This window comes from Rattus norvegicus, chromosome 15 (assembly GCF_021556685.1).
Source record: "Rattus norvegicus strain SHRSP/BbbUtx chromosome 15, alternate assembly SHRSP_T2T, whole genome shotgun sequence".
Taxonomy (NCBI): Eukaryota; Metazoa; Chordata; class Mammalia; order Rodentia; family Muridae; genus Rattus; species Rattus norvegicus.
The window spans coordinates 41,723,984-41,742,934 of NC_141548.1; the positions used below are offsets into that span (position 1 = coordinate 41,723,984).

Genomic DNA, 18,951 nt, shown 5'->3' on the forward strand with positions numbered 1-18,951 from the left:
CTTCCTTATGTCTCTGACTCTGGCTCTCATTTCTTCTTCGTGTTCTTTTTTTTTTTTTTTTAAAGATTAAATCCAGAGCAGGTCCTATACAGCCCTGGTTTCTACATTTAAGTGAACTTTGCTAGAGGATAAAAATTTCTGACCCAAGAATCCATCATTAGAATTCTAGAAACCTCAGCATCTCCATTGAACATTACTGGCTGCTGGCTTAGCAGCTTCCCTTTGAATCTGAGATTTGTTCTGAGTTTCGGTGTGTTTCTTTCTTCACATACTAATTGTGAACTATAGCCCTGTGTTCTCTCTTTTCTTTGATCCTTTGCATTTTGTGAAATTGTTATAAAAAGAGGTATAAATGTATGTTTCTTTCAAGATGGCTCCTCTCTTTTAGGGGCTGGGTTAAGGGGAGCTGGTCAGTGATTTGAGGATTCTTGTTTGTTTTTGACTTGGGGTTTCTTCCAGTGTGTGGCACACACTGGCTTAGACTGCCCGATTCTCTTGCCTCTGCTTATGGTGCGCTTAGGTTACAGCATGCCTTGTCATGCTTGGTTTCTGATGGTCGTTTTGAGCCACCTTAAACTGACTCTTTTCTGAGATACAGCTTCCACAGTGAATGTGCTTTGCTTTAAGAAATGGGTTGCACTGTTGTTAGCTGAGGCTAGATCACTGCCTCCCAAGAAGAAATTTAAGAAATGGGTTGCACTGGTGTTAGCTGAGGATAGATCACTGCCTCCCAAGAAGCTGCGCAGCTCTCGGTGTTGCAACCATGAATTGTCTCTGCCACCTCTCTGGTTTATTTCCTGTGCTACTTACTGTTGTGATAAGCATCACTCTGTTCTTATGTAGAGTCTCCTTGTTTTCGTTTGTTTGGTTGGTTTGTTTTTTGGCTAGGGGTTCTTTTGAATCTGGGGTGCTAGTGTTGGCTTTTGGTGGAGGAGAGCAACACTGGGAACCTTTCCATTCCTCAGGAACAGGTTGTGCCAACTGTACCATCTCTTCCAGTACCACTGCCACTGAAACTGGTTCTGGCACCTGGTTTTGTATCAAATTGAAGGGTGTTTTGTTTTTTCAATTTTGTGGAGTCACTGAGCAGTGTTATATTTGAATGCCCCAGTGCTAATCAGTGAACCAGAACTTTCTGGGTCATGACATTACTTTGTCAAGTCAGTTTTCTGCAGAAAACCAAGACCATTGAGCTGGTGACTGTGGAGCTTGGCTTCCAGCTAGAAACCCAGATTCCTGTATGTGACCTGACCTCCCTTCCCCAGTTTAGTAGGCTTCACACGGAGAATTCAGCTTTCAGATGCACTTTCCTTGATGTTGATGGATGGCAGTGGATTTGGCTGACTGCTCACAGGATACTGTTGGGTAGAAGTGGAAATTCCAAAGTGAATTTTAAATTAGTGGTTTGGGGGTTTGGAATTGAGTTAGTTGAGTTTTTAAAACAGGAACCATAGATTCTTTGGACACTGCTCTAACCAGAGCCATTTATTTCCTACTAGTCACCATGTAACCTTCTATTTAACTGGTAGAGCTGTTACAAGTAAGAACATTTTAATTTGCTTTTATTTTTTTAAATTTTCACATAGTTATTATTGAGATTTTGTGTGTCAAAGAATAGTGAATGTGTAAGTATTTTAAATGGTTTGAGGCTCTGTGCCTATCAGTATCCTCAGTTCTGCCTTTGTCTCTTTGAAGAAAATGGGATTGTTTTGCAGAAATCGAACCCAGAGACCTAAGTCCCACCTTGAAGGCGTTAGCAGGCAGGAGGCCACTTCAAAATGGAGCTTTCTGTGCAGCCATGTGCCAGGTTGTTTGCAGCTCGGAGGGGACTGGACAGTTCTGGTCCTAAGACAGTCAGTGTCATGATCATAGTAGTAAAGTGGGGGTCAAAGTCAGGACTGAGCCTGTGTTATCACCTCCTTTCCTTCAGGAGTCACATCTGTATACTTGTGCTTCTCGTCTCAAACGAATGGTCTTTACTGAAAAGCTTTGTGTGGTTTCTAGGGAAGGACCTGTCCTCTCGGAGCGAAACCGACCTGGATTGTATTTTTGGAAAAAGGAGGAACAAGAAGCTTGCTCAGGTACCTGCTGTGGGTGTGCTGCTGTCTATGTGGCCCATTCTGTTTTTTCCCTGGGGATGAAAACATCACAGACAGCTACTCACTCCACTCCTACCCTAAACCTCTAGATCTTGGGGACGAGATGGACAGTGGATACACCTCTGTTGTACATGTTGGCTTGTTTCAAAACTGGAAGATACAAATGATCCCATAATTCATATTCTGTTTGATTCCATCAGGCTATATATTGCACAGAACTTTTGCGTTACTTCCAAATGTGAGAGACTGTCTGTCATCCTGATGTGAAAACTAAAGACTTTAGCTGGATTTATGGAGAGAATGAAAATTCATTTCAGCTAATAACTGGAGTATATGGTTGCCACAATTCCTCCATGAATCTGGTGTGCTGTGCCTATGTTCTTTTGTTGGTTCCTGTGAAGGTCTCTGGTGACCATGGAACAAAGACACCTTTCATTATCTCCTGCATTTTTCCAGACTGACGGGTATCTTTTTTTCCAGGGCAGTAGATATTTGTTACTCAATGTTATGTTTAGAAACTTGAGAATTATCTATGATGGGAGATGTTGTTGGATAATTTCCTTTGTGAATTAGGACTGGATTCCTCTGTTGCCCAGCCCTTCTCTACCCCACTCCTTTAGCAGGGTGAGCATGGAAGAAGCTGCTTCCTGGGGCTCCTGGGGGCCTGCTAAGACTGATGGCTGCTCCATTCACTGTCACTGTGTGGCTGGGCTTCACAAACCTCCAGGTGCCACACGGTCATCTGTGGAGCCTGCTTGCCTGCAGATCCTGAAGTCTGCCCATGTGCACAGTGAGGAGATGAGTCCGTGTGTATAGCCACATGCATGCAGAAAACAACCTGTCTAACTGCTAAGGACAGCAAGCAAAGGTCTCCCTATGCAGTTCTATCTTGGATATACATTGGGTTTGCTTTTGAGTTCTAGGTACAGCTGCACCTTCCTTAAATAGTGTTGCTAAGAAACCTTACCATGTTACTTACAACAGTCTGCACAGCAAGGGCAAAAGGCCTTTGATCAGATTGGTTTGAAAACACTTGTTTTGTTTGGCTCCTCTTCTCAGTTGGACTATTGTGTTTCCTCCCTTGACCCCCATAGCAACATTGGCTTGAATTTATGTTTTGCATTGCCAAACATTGTGCCTAATGATTTCAATGTATCTAATGAAGAAATCCATCTACTGTATTGTACATGTGGACTTTTTCATCTGTCAAGTACTTTTGGCAGGATAGCGAACATCTTAAAAGACAAAGGACTTGTTTTATATCCAGTTCTGGGTTCCTAATATGTACACCATCCAGTATGGCACATGGTAGGGGTTCAGTAAATAGAAATTTAATTGTGCATTCTCTTGTAAAAGTGGACTTTAGTTTTTAACTATTTCTTAAATGATACCTTGCATAACTTTGAGGCTGATATTTAATATCTTCTTTAAAAAGTACTCATCGAGCTGCCTTCAGTGCCAGGCACCATCTGCTGGTGTCCATAGAACATTCTTGAGGGGAGATTATTGGATTAACACTTGCATGTAATACTTTATGTTCTTAAAGATGAGTACAGTTTGTCAGAAATTGGCTTTCAGACATTGCCTCAGGCTAGAGTAGTTTCCTGGCTGTTGCTGTTTCTCATTGCTGCAGGACTTAAGGCATCTGTCCCCACAGGGCCACAGGCCTCGGCTCTGACCTCTCTGTTCACTTTATTGGCGCTCAGCGTTTCTTTCAGCTGGAGAGGCTGCTGGGAGGGGCATAGCTCCCGCCTGCATCTGGCTCTTCAGAAGAAATTGCTTAATGAGTGAAGGAACATCATAAACTGTCAACTACTCAGAATTGTTAGTAAACTACACTGTGCAGGGATGGATAGCTGTGCCTGTCTAGTTTTGAGTTAATCTTTCTCCAACTTGGTTCTATATTAGCTGGAAAACAGTGAAGCAGAGTGCTTTCTAAACTGGATCTACCTGCATTCTCTATGAAGACAAAGAAATGGTCCAGTATACTGAGTTGAAATTACTTGTTACTTCTAGGAATTATGTATATGTGTGTGTGTGTCCCACGTTTGCAGATTGAAGTTGGAAGACACTAAAAAACAAATTCCATTAGTTCCTATCTGGGTGAACTTCCTGATACTTTCTAGTGTGCTCCCCCTCTCATTTTTTCCCTCCCCCACCTTCCCAGTTTCCTTCCTCCATCCAGCTTATTTCCTGATTCAGCCTTATCACTAGAGAAAATACCCCAAACCATATCGAGGTTTGGAAATGTGTTACTAAAAGTCTCGCTTTGTTTCTTTAGACAACAGCCTCTGGCATAGGCTCCTGGCAAGTAAGTGCCTGTGTTGTCACCATATGACCCGACCGAATTAGAATGCTGCATTTTTTTGTGTACACTTAAGATACCGACTTAGTGATGGCTCTTTCTGCATGGCTTAAGTCTGGGCACCTTTCTCATCTCATGTTGCACATCCACTTTGCCATGTCTTGCTCATCATTCCAGCTGAACACTGCTTCCACGCAGACCCCTTTCTGCTTGGTAGATTAATTCACGAGGCATTTTAGACCGTTCCTTCTTTTCCTAGTTGGATGCAGTACTTTAAATCCTTTGTAAAAGACAGTTACAAAAAGTTTTTTTCTTCAAAATGTTAAAATATTTCTTACTCAAATTGTCTTTGAGTTGGAGGCTTGGTTTTGCCCATTCCTTCCAGACTTCCGTGCTAATACTCTATACTAGTAAGCTAGGTTGAATTGGTGAATAATTAGAGGATGTGGCCCTCCATCTCTGTCCTCACTGCAGAGCCGGGCACCATAGAGACAGGCATTTATGATCTGCTGAGTATCTTTTAGTTAGAATAAATCTAGCCCGTTTTCATAAACATGTGGTATGATACACTTGAATTCCACAGTTGATTCTTCTTCATCCATAATGATTTTCATACTTGTCATCGTCTGGCCATTGATAAAGAATCCAGATTCAAATAATCTAAGTTGGAACTTTTGGTCCAAACTTTTTTACCTTTTGAAGGTGAATTAATGAGATGTGTAGAGTTTCATTGACTCATTACATTTGAGGATAGGACATGTAATTTGATCCCAGGTTAACCCAGGGTAAGATTTGTAGCATGCCACTGGCCCAAATATGGGCCAGTGCTTATGTAGAACTTGTGCCTTTTGCTTGTTTGCCACCAGCAGACTGACTTCAGGTTAGATGCTGTATTTAAAGGAGTGTGTTCAGAGAAATATTCATGAAAAAGGCTTCTGAGATGTGTGCTGTGCACTGGAACAGGCAACAGAGTTGGGCGTGGTTCACAGGTGAGCCGTGAAGGGAGGAAGCAGAGCTCCAAGGGGAACCTGGGGTTCGCTGCTGGGGGAGTGAACCACTCAGACTGACCACTGAACAGCAGCTAAAGATGCAACTGTGGTCCATGTCCAGCAGGAAGTCTTGTGTAGCTAAGAGTGACCGAAAGGCTGTGAGTCGTCAATCCTAAGCTTTGATTCTGGAGGATGAGCACATGAAATCACCTGTATGACTTGCTGCTGGTGTCCAAGGTATGTCACGTTTTACTAAGCTACCGGCCATCATTTATTACTTAATTTTTATTCGTCCACTAACATTCTTTGTCCAAGAAGTGGATGTAAAAGATCTTGAAGTGGTTGTTGAAGAGAGTGATGATGGCAAGGGTCAGGCGGTCTTGGATATTCCTTGTTTATCTGTAAACTCAGTTTCTCACCTATGAAATAAGAGTGCTGAATTATGTGTTCTGGTGGCAGGTTCTGTTTTCCACCAAGGGCCTGGGCAATGCGTCTGTTCCACATGCTCTTACAGGTTCCCTATTACCTCTTCACCTCCAACTGCCCTTCCCCAACCTTGGGTGGCTTCGATTTGCTTGCAGCCGATAGACTGGCTGTGGGGATGCTGTGGAGCTTTGGAAGCTGAATGAGCTAGGACATTGCCTGGAGCCTTGAGATGAGCAGTCATCTATCTGCCTTGAATGCTCTACTGAGAAACCCAACACCCACTTGGAGAGCCCTTGACCTTGCTAATGGCAGGCAAGGCTACATGAAACTAGGAATCGAGGTAGGCTTTGAAGGCGTCTGTGCCTCCAGTATACAAAAGAAGCCAAACTCCTGTGCCTCTGGGGTCCCTACTTGCCAGTGTAACTAGGGACCGAAGGAAACTGTGAAGATGTTAAGATGCATGCTAAGGGAATGGCTGTAACTACTCTAGACAAGCAAAGCATCTATGTGTCTGCACTAGTAGACCGCTAGGTGTGTCTTTGGCTTCCCTTGAAAGCCAGAAAGGCTGGTAGTTTTCCATACTTGTGTGTGAAATTGCATAGCCTGCTGCTTCCTCTATCCATCAATGTACTAAGTATCTGGCTCCTGGATATGAGCAGCTGTATGTGCTCTTTTGCATTTGGACTTGCTTCCTTGTGCTTCAGTGCCTGCCAGTGGCCTGAGGATGGAGGAGACGCCTACACCTTGTGGCTCAGGGGAGCTTGTATGGCAGGAGTAGAATGTAGGGGTGGAATCAGCCATGGGAGTACTTGCTTGCTCTGGATCCAGAGCGCACGAGAATCGTTGCAGTGAGCAAGAAGCATTGCAGAGCTGCCTTTCCTATCGAGCCCAGCCTCTGATAAAAGGACGAAGAGCAAGCTATTGACTTTTAGGTGTCCGTTCTATCAGTGGTCTGTTAATCATAGAGGATAAATTATTGTGCCTCAGAGACGGGGAAGGACTACCTTGGCTTGAAGGCAGTTGTGCCTTTCTTTTATTTGTTTTCCCTTTATTGGTAGGGCTCACTTCTAGCCATTTGCTCCTCGGGGGTTTTGTTAAGGACTGAAGGGAAACTGAAGGGCACTCTTGATTTATCTCCTATCCTTTCCTTTTGGTCACTCCACGGGGCTAAAATAGCCGAGTTGGCTTTAATATGTCGCCATTAGAGACCAAACATTAGCTGCAATAAACCATCATGCCTCACAATGAAAAATGTCCCCTGATTGGCTAATTAATCAGTCAAAGGGGAATGACATGGCTCTCGGCTTGAGGGACTCTGCTAGAGAGAAACAGGCTGTTGATAAATGGTTTTCCAACAAATTCATATATCAAGGAAACTTAGTCATTTTTTAACTACAGTTTGTGTGACTGCAATTTTTTTCCCAACTTTTTCTTTTCTGCTGCCCTTGCTGTTTAGGCAGCATTTTGTGTTGTTGATAGAAAAGTAAAGGATTTTAGAGATGAGAAAATAAGTGCTCTCCATTTACTCACGTCTGTTGGGCTGATTGCTTTTTCCTGTCTAGGCTTATTCATAGGTGAAGTCCAACAGCTTTCTACATAATAATTTGTGAGATTCTCCTTGCCTGCCTTCCTTCAAAGTGAAACTCTCCTGACGGGGCTCACACTGCCTGAGGCTAAGTCCTGTCTGAGGCCCAAGTGGCTGTTGGTGGGGCTTATCCTCTCCAAGCTCACATTTTCTCACCTTTAAATGGGGCCAATAAGCAGTGAGGGTGAGGGAGGTCACCAGTGCGGCATTTGCAGGAGTGGCCAGCACATAGAATGGACTCTTCGAATGTCCGCTACTATTTAACAAATAGATAATGCCCATAGGTGAGGAAATGCTAATGCCTGGAGTAGCTCGTAATGAGAAAGAGCATTGCCCACGCTCTGTCTGTTCTCGCTCTCCTGCCTGTACCCCACAGCACCTTCAGTTCCTTTACCTTTGTGTTATGGAATAAAATCTTACATTGAGAGTTCGTCCTTTGTTATAAAATTTGCCTTATAAATGTTACTGACAATGCAGGTCAGTTTCTTCCATTTTTAAAGCACGTACTTCTCTTGGTATCCTGGAAGGATACAGGTAATTCGCAGCCTCCAGACATGGAAGCAGAGAGGAGATGCTGGGGACGGGAAGGCTCTGCAGTCCTAGCCTTCCCGCCCTTGCCTCACGCTGGAGCATAGCTGATCCTTGACCTTACTCCTCTTACCCACTCAATTCTGTGACAAAGACCAGAACGTTCGTTCCTATTTAAAAGACAAAATAGCCAGGACATGAGATTCTGACCACCAGTGGAGTAGGGGAGTAAAGGGAGCAGGTTCTGTCATTGCCTGCTCGGGCCTGCTTCCTTGCTGTATCGTACAGCCCCTGATCAACCCTCTCAGACGCTGGTACCTACACAGAGCTGATCATAGGTGGCTCTGACTCGGTATCTTTAGCAGTTGCCCACTGAGTAGCTAGGTAACATTTAAGTAGTTGCATAATTAAATTGATCAATAGATTGAACTTCAATGTGAAGCTTATTCTATGGGTTTCTTTTCCTGTTGCTGGCAAAGCAGCTTAAGAAAGGAAAGAAGGTTTAACTTTGCCTTCTAGTTCCAGGATTATATATATAGCAGCAAGAATGTGAGGCAACTGATCCCATTGCATCTATAGTCAGGAAGAGAGGAAAGTAAGATAGCTTGGTGAGGTCCAGTTACCAGACTTGGTAACAAGCACCCTTACCCACTGAGGCATCTTGCTGGCCTTTTTCATTCAGTTCGAGTGTTGCCCATTGGATGGTGCTGTTCCCGTTCAAGTCTGTCCTCAGTTAAACCTTTCTTGAAGAACCTAGAGACAACAGGGAAGTATATCTCCGTGGTAATTCTAAATCCAGTCAGGTTGACATGGACGATTAACATCACAGTTATGCATACTAAGAGCTACTCAAATTAATTTACATAGTAGGTGTAATTTCAAGGGAAAGAAAGGTCTTTTCTGATGCTAATCAAGAGCCTTCTATCTCACAGATCAGTGTTGATGTGCTCCTCGGTGACACAGTCTAAGTCCCTGAAGAAAATTGAACTTACAGCCAGTGAAGTCTGAAAGTAGTCTGCAGTTACAGAAACTATAGAGGAATTACAGGCTTACTGCCCTCATAAAGAAAGAAACAGAAGTCCAAAATATAGGATACAGCTCAAGACAACTGACACAATTTTGATGATAAGCCCATGATGTAGGGGAAAATGAAGTTGTGGAAAAAACAGGGTGCTGTGTAGAGAGAGACCCTATACAACGTACTAACCATATGTCTATGGAGGCTTGTTCCAGACTTCGTTTGGCCAAACACAAGCTGACTAAAGTCTGGTTCTTGATGTGTCTTAAAGGCTTATTTTCATTTTATTTGGTGTACTGTTGGTGTGATTGTCTGAGGAGTTTTCTCGGCTTCTTACTGATGTGTATTGTTTGCTTATTGTTTATGGTGCGTGGCATCGAACCCAGGGCCCTGTGCATACTAGGTAAGTGATCAACCATTTAAAACTTTAAAAATTGTTGGAAAGAGTTTGAACATACCTTAGTTAGGGTTTTTATTGCTGTGAAGAGAGATATGACCATAGTTGGTCTGGCTTACAGTTCAGAGGTTTAGTCCATTATTGTCATGGCAAGAAGCATGGAGCTGCATAGGCAAACATGGTGCTGGAGAAGTGGCTGAGAAGTCTACATGCAGATTGGCAGGCAACAGGAAAAGAGAGTGACACTGGGCCTGGCTTGAACATTTGAAATCTCCAAGTCCACCCCCACACTTTCTCTAATAACGCCATACCTCTTAATAGTGCCACTCCCCATGAGCCTGCTATGGGGACCATTTTCATTCAAATCACCACAGGGACCTTATTAATTTTTTTGCATATTTGAACATTTTACAAATTAAAATTTTTACAGGTTTTTGTTTGCTTGTTTGTTTTTGTTTTTGCTTTGAGATAGGGTTTCTCTAGCTGTCTTTGAACTAGCTCTGTAGACCAGTCCTCTCAAATCCTGTCTGCCTCTCTGAGTGCAGGGATTAAAAAAGCATGTGTTACCATGCCTAATTTTTTTTTAATAGATTTTAATGACGTGTTCCTTACCATTTTTTTCCACTCTACCAAAGACAGCTTAATTATTTTGTGTGTAAATTTAAAATGTCATCATCCCTAAGATACTCTTAATCATTCTGCTCAGTGTATTAATGATAGTAGAAGTCAGGATGTTAGCAGAAAGTAAATGTTTTAGATCTCTCTGGAATCCAATACCCATTCCTTCGAGCACCCTTGAATCTCTAAAGATCTAAGACTCCCTCCTTTCAGTCATCACATGAGCACACAGGAGAGAAGTGAGGTGAAGAAATGGAGTTCCTGGTTCCTCCTGGACCTGCTGTCACCTCTCCTCATTGCTGGGTAGTCAAGGCAGGGGAGGAGCATGCAGACTTAAGACTCTGGTAACTGAAAGGGTTTTTGCTGTCATTTGGAGTGCAAAGCTTCTTTCTGCCTGGCATATTGGAGTTCGATTACTGTCCCCATACAAGTAAAATTCCTGTAGCCTGGGGTAGCATGCTGAGTGTCTTTGGTGTCTGCATAGCATAATATACATGACAGATGGAGTGTCCTCTGCCAGGGAACCAGCTGTGTGTAGCTTGAGAAGCCTCACCTTGAATCATCTGTGTGTGCCCCTAGAAGGTGTGGTTTGTCACTTGCCCCAGAGGCTTCTGGATTCAGTGCCATCTTGCCTTTTTCTCTTTAAATTTATTCACTTTACATCTCACTCCCCTCCCAGTCACCCCTCCACACACACACAGTTCTACCATCCCCCTCCCCTTCTCTGAGCAGGTAGGGCCCCTTGGGTACCCCTACCCTGGTACTTCCAGTCTCTGAGACTAAGCGCATCCTCTCCCACTGAGGCAAGCCCAGCTGGAAGAACAGATCCACGTGCAGGTGACAGTTTTGTTTTGTTTTTATTTGCTCCTTTGTTTGGAGTTGTTCATCAGCAAGGTACCGATGTCTTCACTTCCCCTCGACTCCAGAGGCATGATGCTCATGTGCACGTTGTGATGGTTCTAGTGTGGAGTCTTGTTTTGCTGCTGTTTCTCTCTGGCTAGCACGGCCATGGCCAGTGCTGAGGTACTGTGTCTTCCGGCAGATGCGTTTCTTTAGCAGGCAGGAATCTCGGAAACAGTTCCCAGCAGGTAGAGTGCTACCTGGAACTCTTTCTCTCTGTAGGGCTTCTCAGAGACAAAACTGTCCCACTGTCCTTCATCTAGGAGCATCTTTCGAGTGAAGATTGCATAAGTTGGGGACCCGAGCTCAAGTCTCCATTATGTCACTTAGTCCTCAGAGTGATTGACAGTTTTACAACTGCAGTCACTTCCAGACAAAGGAAGCCAAGGTCCAGAGAGACAAAACTTGTTTAGTCCACCATGAAGAGGACTGAGAGTTCTAGGCTGTGCTTCTATGTGAAACATTTTAAAAGTTAAACCCCAGGGCAACATGGTCCTCACTACCCACCCCAATGTTCTGGGTTCCCAAATGAAAGACACACACACACACAGCCTTTATATTTTGTTATGCCTTTATCAGCTCAATGGCTGGGCCACTTTCTAACCTCCATGTGGTTAATCCACCCCCACCTCTACTCCACTGCCACCAATAATCCAAGTTATTACTTACTAAATCCTACATTCTATGTTGACTGCACTGGACCCAGAGTGATGCCCAGCTGACCGCACTCTCCCGACTCCTTCCCCACTCTCCTCAGGTGTGGCAGCTCTCCTCTCCCTTTCATTCCATGGAGATCTTTTTCTTTTTCCTTGTCCCTAGCCCAAGAATGCTAAAAGTCCTGCCTCTGTCTGCCCTGCCCAGCCATTGGCTGTCAACATCTTTATTTACCAATGAGAACCAACTGAGGTTGAGGCAGGGTTCCTTGGTGTCTTAAGTGCAGATACTCTTGCCAACAGGTTTGGGAGGAACAAATTAGCATAAGAATACAAGCAGCTACATTTCCCCCTTTTGTCCGATTAAAAAGGCCTTTTCCCTCAGATATACATTGAACGGAATTATAACAATTATGTAAACTATAAAGTATGGTATACATTAATAACATCCAGTCTATCAATTTTGTCAATTTAGATACATTACTCTATCATCTATCCTAACCTAAAGAAGTTACAATTCTATACCTGAATTATGTTTTGATATTCACTTACATTACCATTTGAAAGCTATCCTTTCAATAGAACATCTTCTTCAATGCTAAACAACTTAAGTTCAATTATGAGACTATAACTAGTCTTCAAACTTGCCAGAAATCTGAGAAGGGATTACATATTACCTGAATATGTAAGAAGCACAAAAACATAGCTTCCAAAACTTATACAGATTGCTTTGGTTTCTGCTTCTTTACTTGGGGAGTCTAAGGCCTAAGTAGATGTGAAGATTCACCATAACTTTTAGCTATTCAGCCAGTGCCTGACTCCTGATCAGTTGCTTTTAGTAGAGGCAAGGTGAGTTCAGTCTGTGCTTAGCAAACCCTCAGTGAACTATCTGGTTTTCTTGCTTGCTTTCTGCGCTGTTTTTCTCTGCAGGATGAGCCATGGTTGCTTCATGATCTAGGAAGAAGTCACTGTTGTTGCTGCTGCTGCTGTTGCTGTTGTTTTTTGGGGGGAGAAGGAGATTCCCTTTAGTTATTTGGGTTTTAGTTGAGTGTTGTTCTGGATTTGCTTTCTTTTCCCCACCCTGTAGAATTGTGTGTTAGGCAGAGGATCTGTCTGTGAGCCACATCCCAGCATAGTTTGGGTTGTGTATTTGTCCATTTATTTTTGAGTCAGGGTCTCCCTATGCAACTCATGCCAGCTTTGAGCTCATAATGTAACCTAGACTGCCCTCAAACTTGGAATCTCCTTGCTTTCCCCCTCCTGAGTGCTAGATTTTAAGTGTACACCTCTGCCTGTCCTTGCTAAGGGTTTTTAACTCTAGGATTCTATTTTTCAGAAGCAGTGTTTTTATAAATGTATTATCTCAATCCTCCTAAGCAAAGACAATAAATCCAAAGAAGAAACCTTTCTTAGGATCCTATAAGATGCAGTTGCCTTATTAAACTTAGCCTTGGCCAGGCCTGTGGTCCCTGCACTGAGTAGTACAGGTCCTATACCAGGGTCCGTTTTCTTGGCTGTGGGAAGGCTGGGGTGAGAGTGGTTCCCTTTGCTTTCGAGGCTAGCATAGCACTAAAAAAAATTCCTACTGATTCTCAGCCAGATCGTGTATACTGATGCCATTCTGTTATAGTTAGCTGTTCCTAGTAAATGGTTCAGTAGAAGAACCATGGAGCAGTGCTCCCTGGGTGACACCCTGTGGTGGCTTTGGATCACACTGGCACGCTTCAGCTGCACAGGCTTGTTTCTATGTCATGCAGTCTACAGTCACCAAACCCTCAGAACAGCACCAAATCCTGTGTTTCAGGCCTTTACTAGGTTCCAGTCCTGTGGAAGATCTCACTTTATGGAAGTGACAGCAGAGGTAGAAGAAGGTAAAGCGAATCAAAACCAGGTAACTGAATCTTACAGACCAGCAGTAGCAAACAGAAATGAGCAAAAGCAGGGCCGTTATCATTTCACAGACCTGCGATGAAGTCCTCTGCCCTTCTAGTCATGTGACTTCCAGCAGGAATTCAACCCTTCTGAGCTTCACTGGTCAGCCAGAAACACTATCCCAGGAATGGGATTGAGGTCCTCATTCAAGCATTGGTAGAAAGTCACACTGATCAGAGAAAACTTCTTTACCCAATAGTGTTTCTGTGCCCCATGTTCCCATCTGTCTTGGAAAATAGTGTCTTCCCTTGGCCTCCTGCTAAGTGTGCTGTGACTGTAGCAGGTAACAGGCCTCTGTACCTTATCACATGCACGGGTCTCACTTTTGTCTGGTAAAGCACAGTTGAGAGAGACAGCTGTTAAGCGCTCTCCCTTGGATTTGGCCACCTGTTCTGCCTTCTCTAGAGTCTTTTTCCTCCGATCTCCTTCCTGTTAAAGCTAAGTGGGTGTTGAGGGAACTGCATGGGAATCTTTTGAGGCAGAGTGAGCTGCAGTGTGGAGCCATCATTGATCATAACCACTAAGTAAGAGGTAAAAATGTTCTTCCCCTGGAGGGCCTGCTGGAAAGAGGCTGGCTCTTTGACCTTGTGGGTGATGGCTGTTTCCTACAGGCCATTCGTCCTTGTGTGGTTTAGGGTGTCTTTTGGAAAGCTGGCACCAGGTGGAGCTACTGAGTAGTAAGGTTCACTGCCTCCATCCAGTTCATGACTAAAGATACTTAAATATTCAGTCTCTGCTTTAAGTGGACTGGTTGGCATTTTTAACCAATTTCTAGGAAACTGGTGTGACTGCAGAGGCACAAATTCAAAATAATTCCTTTTTCTCCATTTAAAATAAAAGATGGTTTCCCCTTTTGAGAGTTGCAAAAGCAGCAGGTGATTGAAAGGCTCTCAGCTTTGTCCAGTTTGTTACCACGTGCTGTTCACGTGCCCGTCCATGATGCAGCTTCAGCTACCTGCCTGACTGCACTCAGGAGTCCTAGCTACTAGTTGGGCTGATTAAAAGAACCTAGCTAATTTTTCTTCATTGTAGAGCTGAGAATGCAGCTCAGTTACTAGAGTACCTGCCTACCATGCATGAAACCCTTGGCTGTAATCCCCACCACCCATGGGGTAGAGGCAAGAGGACCACGCTGTAGAAAAGCAAGTATTTGAGAGTAGAGGAAGATTGGGACTAGATCAGCTTCAGTTAAAGTTGTGGTCAGTGTCACTTTAGTTCTTCCTGTCATCATTGACAGGCTTTCACCCCACCCAGTTCCCAAGTATCCTGTGGATGATAGATATTTGTAAGCATGCGGTCAATTAGCAAAGCTATATTACAGCCTTCTTAGAGCCTTTTCTGTGTTAATGAATATGGCCCTTCTCCTAAACATCAGTTAGTTATCTGAGTGTGGACCTATTATTTATTTAGGCTCCTAGAATTGAATTGTAGACAGATGTTCTGGACGACTAAGAAGAAACCACTGATCAAGAAAAAGAAATGCAGGCAGAGCAACTTTGCCAGACGAAGACTGGAGTAAGCTGACTTGTTTCCTAGAGCTTTCCACATCCTTGTGTGGTCCAGCCATCCCTATATCTGACTATATTGTAGGACACCAGTGGGTTTAAACCTTGAATAGTACTGAGTCCTGTGCAATGTATACTGTGCCCTTCTTCTATGAACTGCAGCATTGCCAGATAGTCCTGGAATAGTCTATCCCAGGTTCCATGCCGTGGAGTAACATTTGTAACCCTCTGCCTATCCTTAAGAGTCATTATTAAGTAAAATAAGGGTTCTTTAAACACAAGAGCTGTAACACTAGGCATTTGATCAGATAACAGAAGTTATTACCAGGGACTAGCAGGTGAGCAGCGTATGTACCATGAACACACTGAACAAAAAGACAGTTCCTGTCCAGTCCCAATTATGTCACATGTTACCACGCTTATTAGAAGTTTAAGCTTGGAAACTTATCAACCGAAGTCATAAGAAAGAAGATTATTTTACATAGTTTGAGGAAATTTTAGAACTAAAGAAATAGAATAACAATCTGGAAAGCATGCCTAGTGAGCTGGGTTATCCATACAGTAGAGAATTGTTGTCATGGTTTTTGTGAGTCTGTCCTCCAGAAGACAGACTGATGCCACCTGAATAAGAGATAAAAGGCGGAAATGCAGCGTCATCAGTCAGTACAGGGCTCATGTCAGAGGTTTGCACATCAGTCTCTACCCTGGTTAAAATTCCTTTGTGTTCTACATGGCCTAGGGGGACCTGTGCCTTCAGTCCTTGGTTCTTTGACTTCATGGTGAAGTCAAAGACTTCCTAGACTGCCCATTGTTCAAGTTTTCCCCAGAGTGCGGAGAAGCCTCTCATCCAAGCAAATGAGTCATTCCTGTGTGTCACTGTGTGCTTCTGTCACCAGTTCCAGCTCCACCCATCTTCATCACACTCCCGAGTGATGCTGCTGGTACTCTACCGCTCCAGCTCTGCCACCACAGGGCTCTCAGCATCCCGGCTACTTCCTCTGAAACACCTGAGACTCTCGGCCATTGAAAGTTAACGTAAGCCTCCTTTAGGCACTTAAAGCAATTGTTCTGCTTGGCTTTACTGTACAAATTCTTTGTTCAGATGAATGGAGTGGAAGCTTACATACCATGAGGGACATGTGAGAGCCTTTTTGTGGTTATTGGTTCACAGTGGCTGTCATATTTGGAACTCTCTAGCGTAGACCTTAATATTAAAAGTGAGGTCACTTTGATTTTTAATGCTGACCAACTTCAGTGACACAGTGTGTTTTGCTGCAAGTCTTGGAGATTCATTTTGTGTACCTATAAGCAGCAAGTCATGAAGTTCTGAGGTAAATGCTTAGTTTTCCATAAAGTGACATTAATTGCTGGAGATTTTGGTTGATAGCTTCCGAAGGGCGCTTTTACTTTGATTATAGGAGTGTTGGGGTGGGACCTGAGCCAAGCCTTTGTAGCTAAGCTAGAGAAATGTCTGCACTTACTTGTTTGAGATGGAGGTTCGATGACCTTTAGCCCTAGAGATTTAAGAAGCATCAACAACAAGCAAGTTTCCTGTGTGGCCCTGTCTGGCCTGGAACTCCCAGGTATCCTTTGCCTCCTGATTGCACCACCAGGTGTAGGCTTGGCTTGAGGTATGGGTTTGTGTTTGTGTTTGTTTGTTTTGTTTTTTCACCTATAGATCCAATAGATTTTTTATATTAAAATTTCATCTAGCCAAAATGACTTTTTGTAGCAAATTAATCTTAAGAGTTTTTTAAAATCATTTGTGTGTGTGTGTGTGTGTGTGTGTGTGTGTGTTTTAAAAAAAAATTTATATTTATTTAATGTATACATCTGCAGGCCAGAAGAGGGCATCTGATCTTCTTACAGATGGTTGGGAGCTACCATGTGGTTGCTGGGAATTGAATCATGTCCTCTGGAAGAGCAGCCAGTGCTCTTAACCACTGAGCCATCTCACTAGTCCATAATCTTAGAGTTTTACATTTAGAAATTCAACATGTGAGCTGGAGAGATGGCTCAGTGATTAAGGACACTGGCTGCTCTTCCAGAGGTCCTGAGTTCGATTCTAAGCAAGTATGCAGTGGCTTCCAACCGTCTGTAATATGATAATGCCCTCCTCTGGCATGCAGGTGTACAGGCAAATAGAGCATTCATATGCCTAGAATAAACAGATAAATCTTAGAAAGTAAGGAGGAAGGAAGGAAAGAAAGAAAAGGAAGTCAACACACTCTTGAATTTTATTTTCCTAATTTAACGGGCATCAGTCTTCACAGCGAGTTAGCTAGAAACATGTTCCATGTCTATTTCCCCTCTTTGTCACCACCCCTCCTCAGCGGTGTTGAAGTCCTGTGCCTTGGACAGGAAGCTTCTTCATAAATATAGTAGACAACAGTCTCTGTTGCTGGGAAGAAGTCAGAGCACCTTTCATATGGTGGTGTTAAAAAGCACCATCTTTACAAAGTTGTTGCACTAAGATCAGAGCTTGTACTGCCAAGTCCAATTTGAAGGCAACATGTTAATAATTTAAAGTTGTACCAACCGGAAACATTCTTTGTATGTTCTGATTGTTTTAGCCCTGAGTCTACCTAAACTAATGCTAACTTTGTGAATAGCACCACTCTTTGTAGGCCAAAGGAGCCATCTGTGTGGGTATTCAGAGGCTCTTCATTTTAATTCTTCATTTCATTACGTTTGTTTGTTTGTTTGTTTGTTTGTTTGTGGTGAGGGCACAGGAACCGTGGTGTGATGTAGAGCTCAGAGGAGAACTGGGAGGAGTTGGTTTTCTTCTTCCATCATTTCCTGGGGATTATACTTTGGTCCTCAGGCCTAACTCTAAGTGCCCTTAGCCACAGACCATCTTGCTAACCCAGAATCTTTATTTTGTTATTTTGTTATATTTACAATTAAAATTTAAATTATTAGAAAAATAAATAATAAGCAGTGAATTGTGATACATAACCATGAGTTGAAAATTCATAGTTCTTAGGAGCTTACTTGTTTGTGTCTGCAATTCATGTGTGAATTTGAGTTTGTGTTCATGTGTTCGTGTGTGTGTGTGTGTGTGTGTGTGTGTGTGTGTGTGTGTGTGTGTGTGGACACCTGTGTGCTTAGAGGCCAGAATTCATGTGTGAATTTGAGTTTGTGTTCATGTGTTCGTGTGTGTGTGTGTGTGTGTGTGTGTGTGTGTGTGTTCGTGTGTGTGTGTGTGTGTGTGTACGGACACCTGTGTGCTTAGAGGCCAGAGCCTGACATTGTGTGTCTTCCTTGATGACAGAGATTCAAACCCAGCTTCTTCTACTTGTGTGTTAGGCGTCTTACTGACTGAGCCATCTCCTCAGCACAACTTTCCCACTCGCAAAGAGAAAATCAATAAAGAATTGCTAAGCAACTATGCAGTCTCCATTTTTAACTTACATTCAATTGCCCCGATTTAAAGCCATTCCTGTGTCTTTGACTCTGGTCACCTTCTCTTTGTCAGATTGCTTTACACACCCAGCTGAGTTATTTGCCTCCTTTTTTTGAACCTGTTTTCGTCTGAATCTGTTACAGATACTTACTGCAATAATGTTATTTAAAGATTATCTGAAGCTAAATCTGTACAAGTAATAAGGAATATAGAGAAAGTGCCCATGCATGACTCATGTTCCAGTGACTTGTAGTGGCATTAACTGTGTTCATGGCATTGCCATGAGATGGCACTGCTGAGAGGGTGATGCCCGAGGCTGAATGACTTAGGCCCTACTCTTCCTTTCCCCTTTAAAAGTTGGCTATTTCTGATATAGCTAATATTAATGATCTTTCACAATTCAAATGAAAGGAAATAGACACCTTTACTCCAAAGGACACATGCAGCCTTTCCCTTGCATCAGCTTGTTTGAAGTTTTGAGTAGAAAAGGTAATGATCTGGACAAAACTGTTAAGCAGACTGAGCGTAGAGCCCCACCTTTTGGCTCTTGACATGATAATAATTCATTGGAAAGTCTCTTGTAGACCAGC

General features: G+C 43.2%; 1 protein-coding gene across 8 annotated transcripts in view; it reads left to right on the plus strand.

Annotated features, from left to right (window-relative positions):
* The window catches only part of Pinx1 (PIN2/TERF1 interacting, telomerase inhibitor 1), a 59,118-nt gene that overhangs the window by 15,503 nt on the left and 24,664 nt on the right, over nucleotides 1-18,951 (plus strand). For 3 of the 8 annotated variants that reach the window (NM_001083337.2, XM_087585719.1, XM_087585720.1), the window contains 1 exon segment: nucleotides 2,005-2,081. The exons of 1 other annotated variant lie outside the window; for it this stretch is intronic. In NM_001083337.2, coding sequence (NP_001076806.1) covers nucleotides 2,005-2,081 — 77 coding nt within the window. 8 annotated transcript variants of the gene reach the window in all.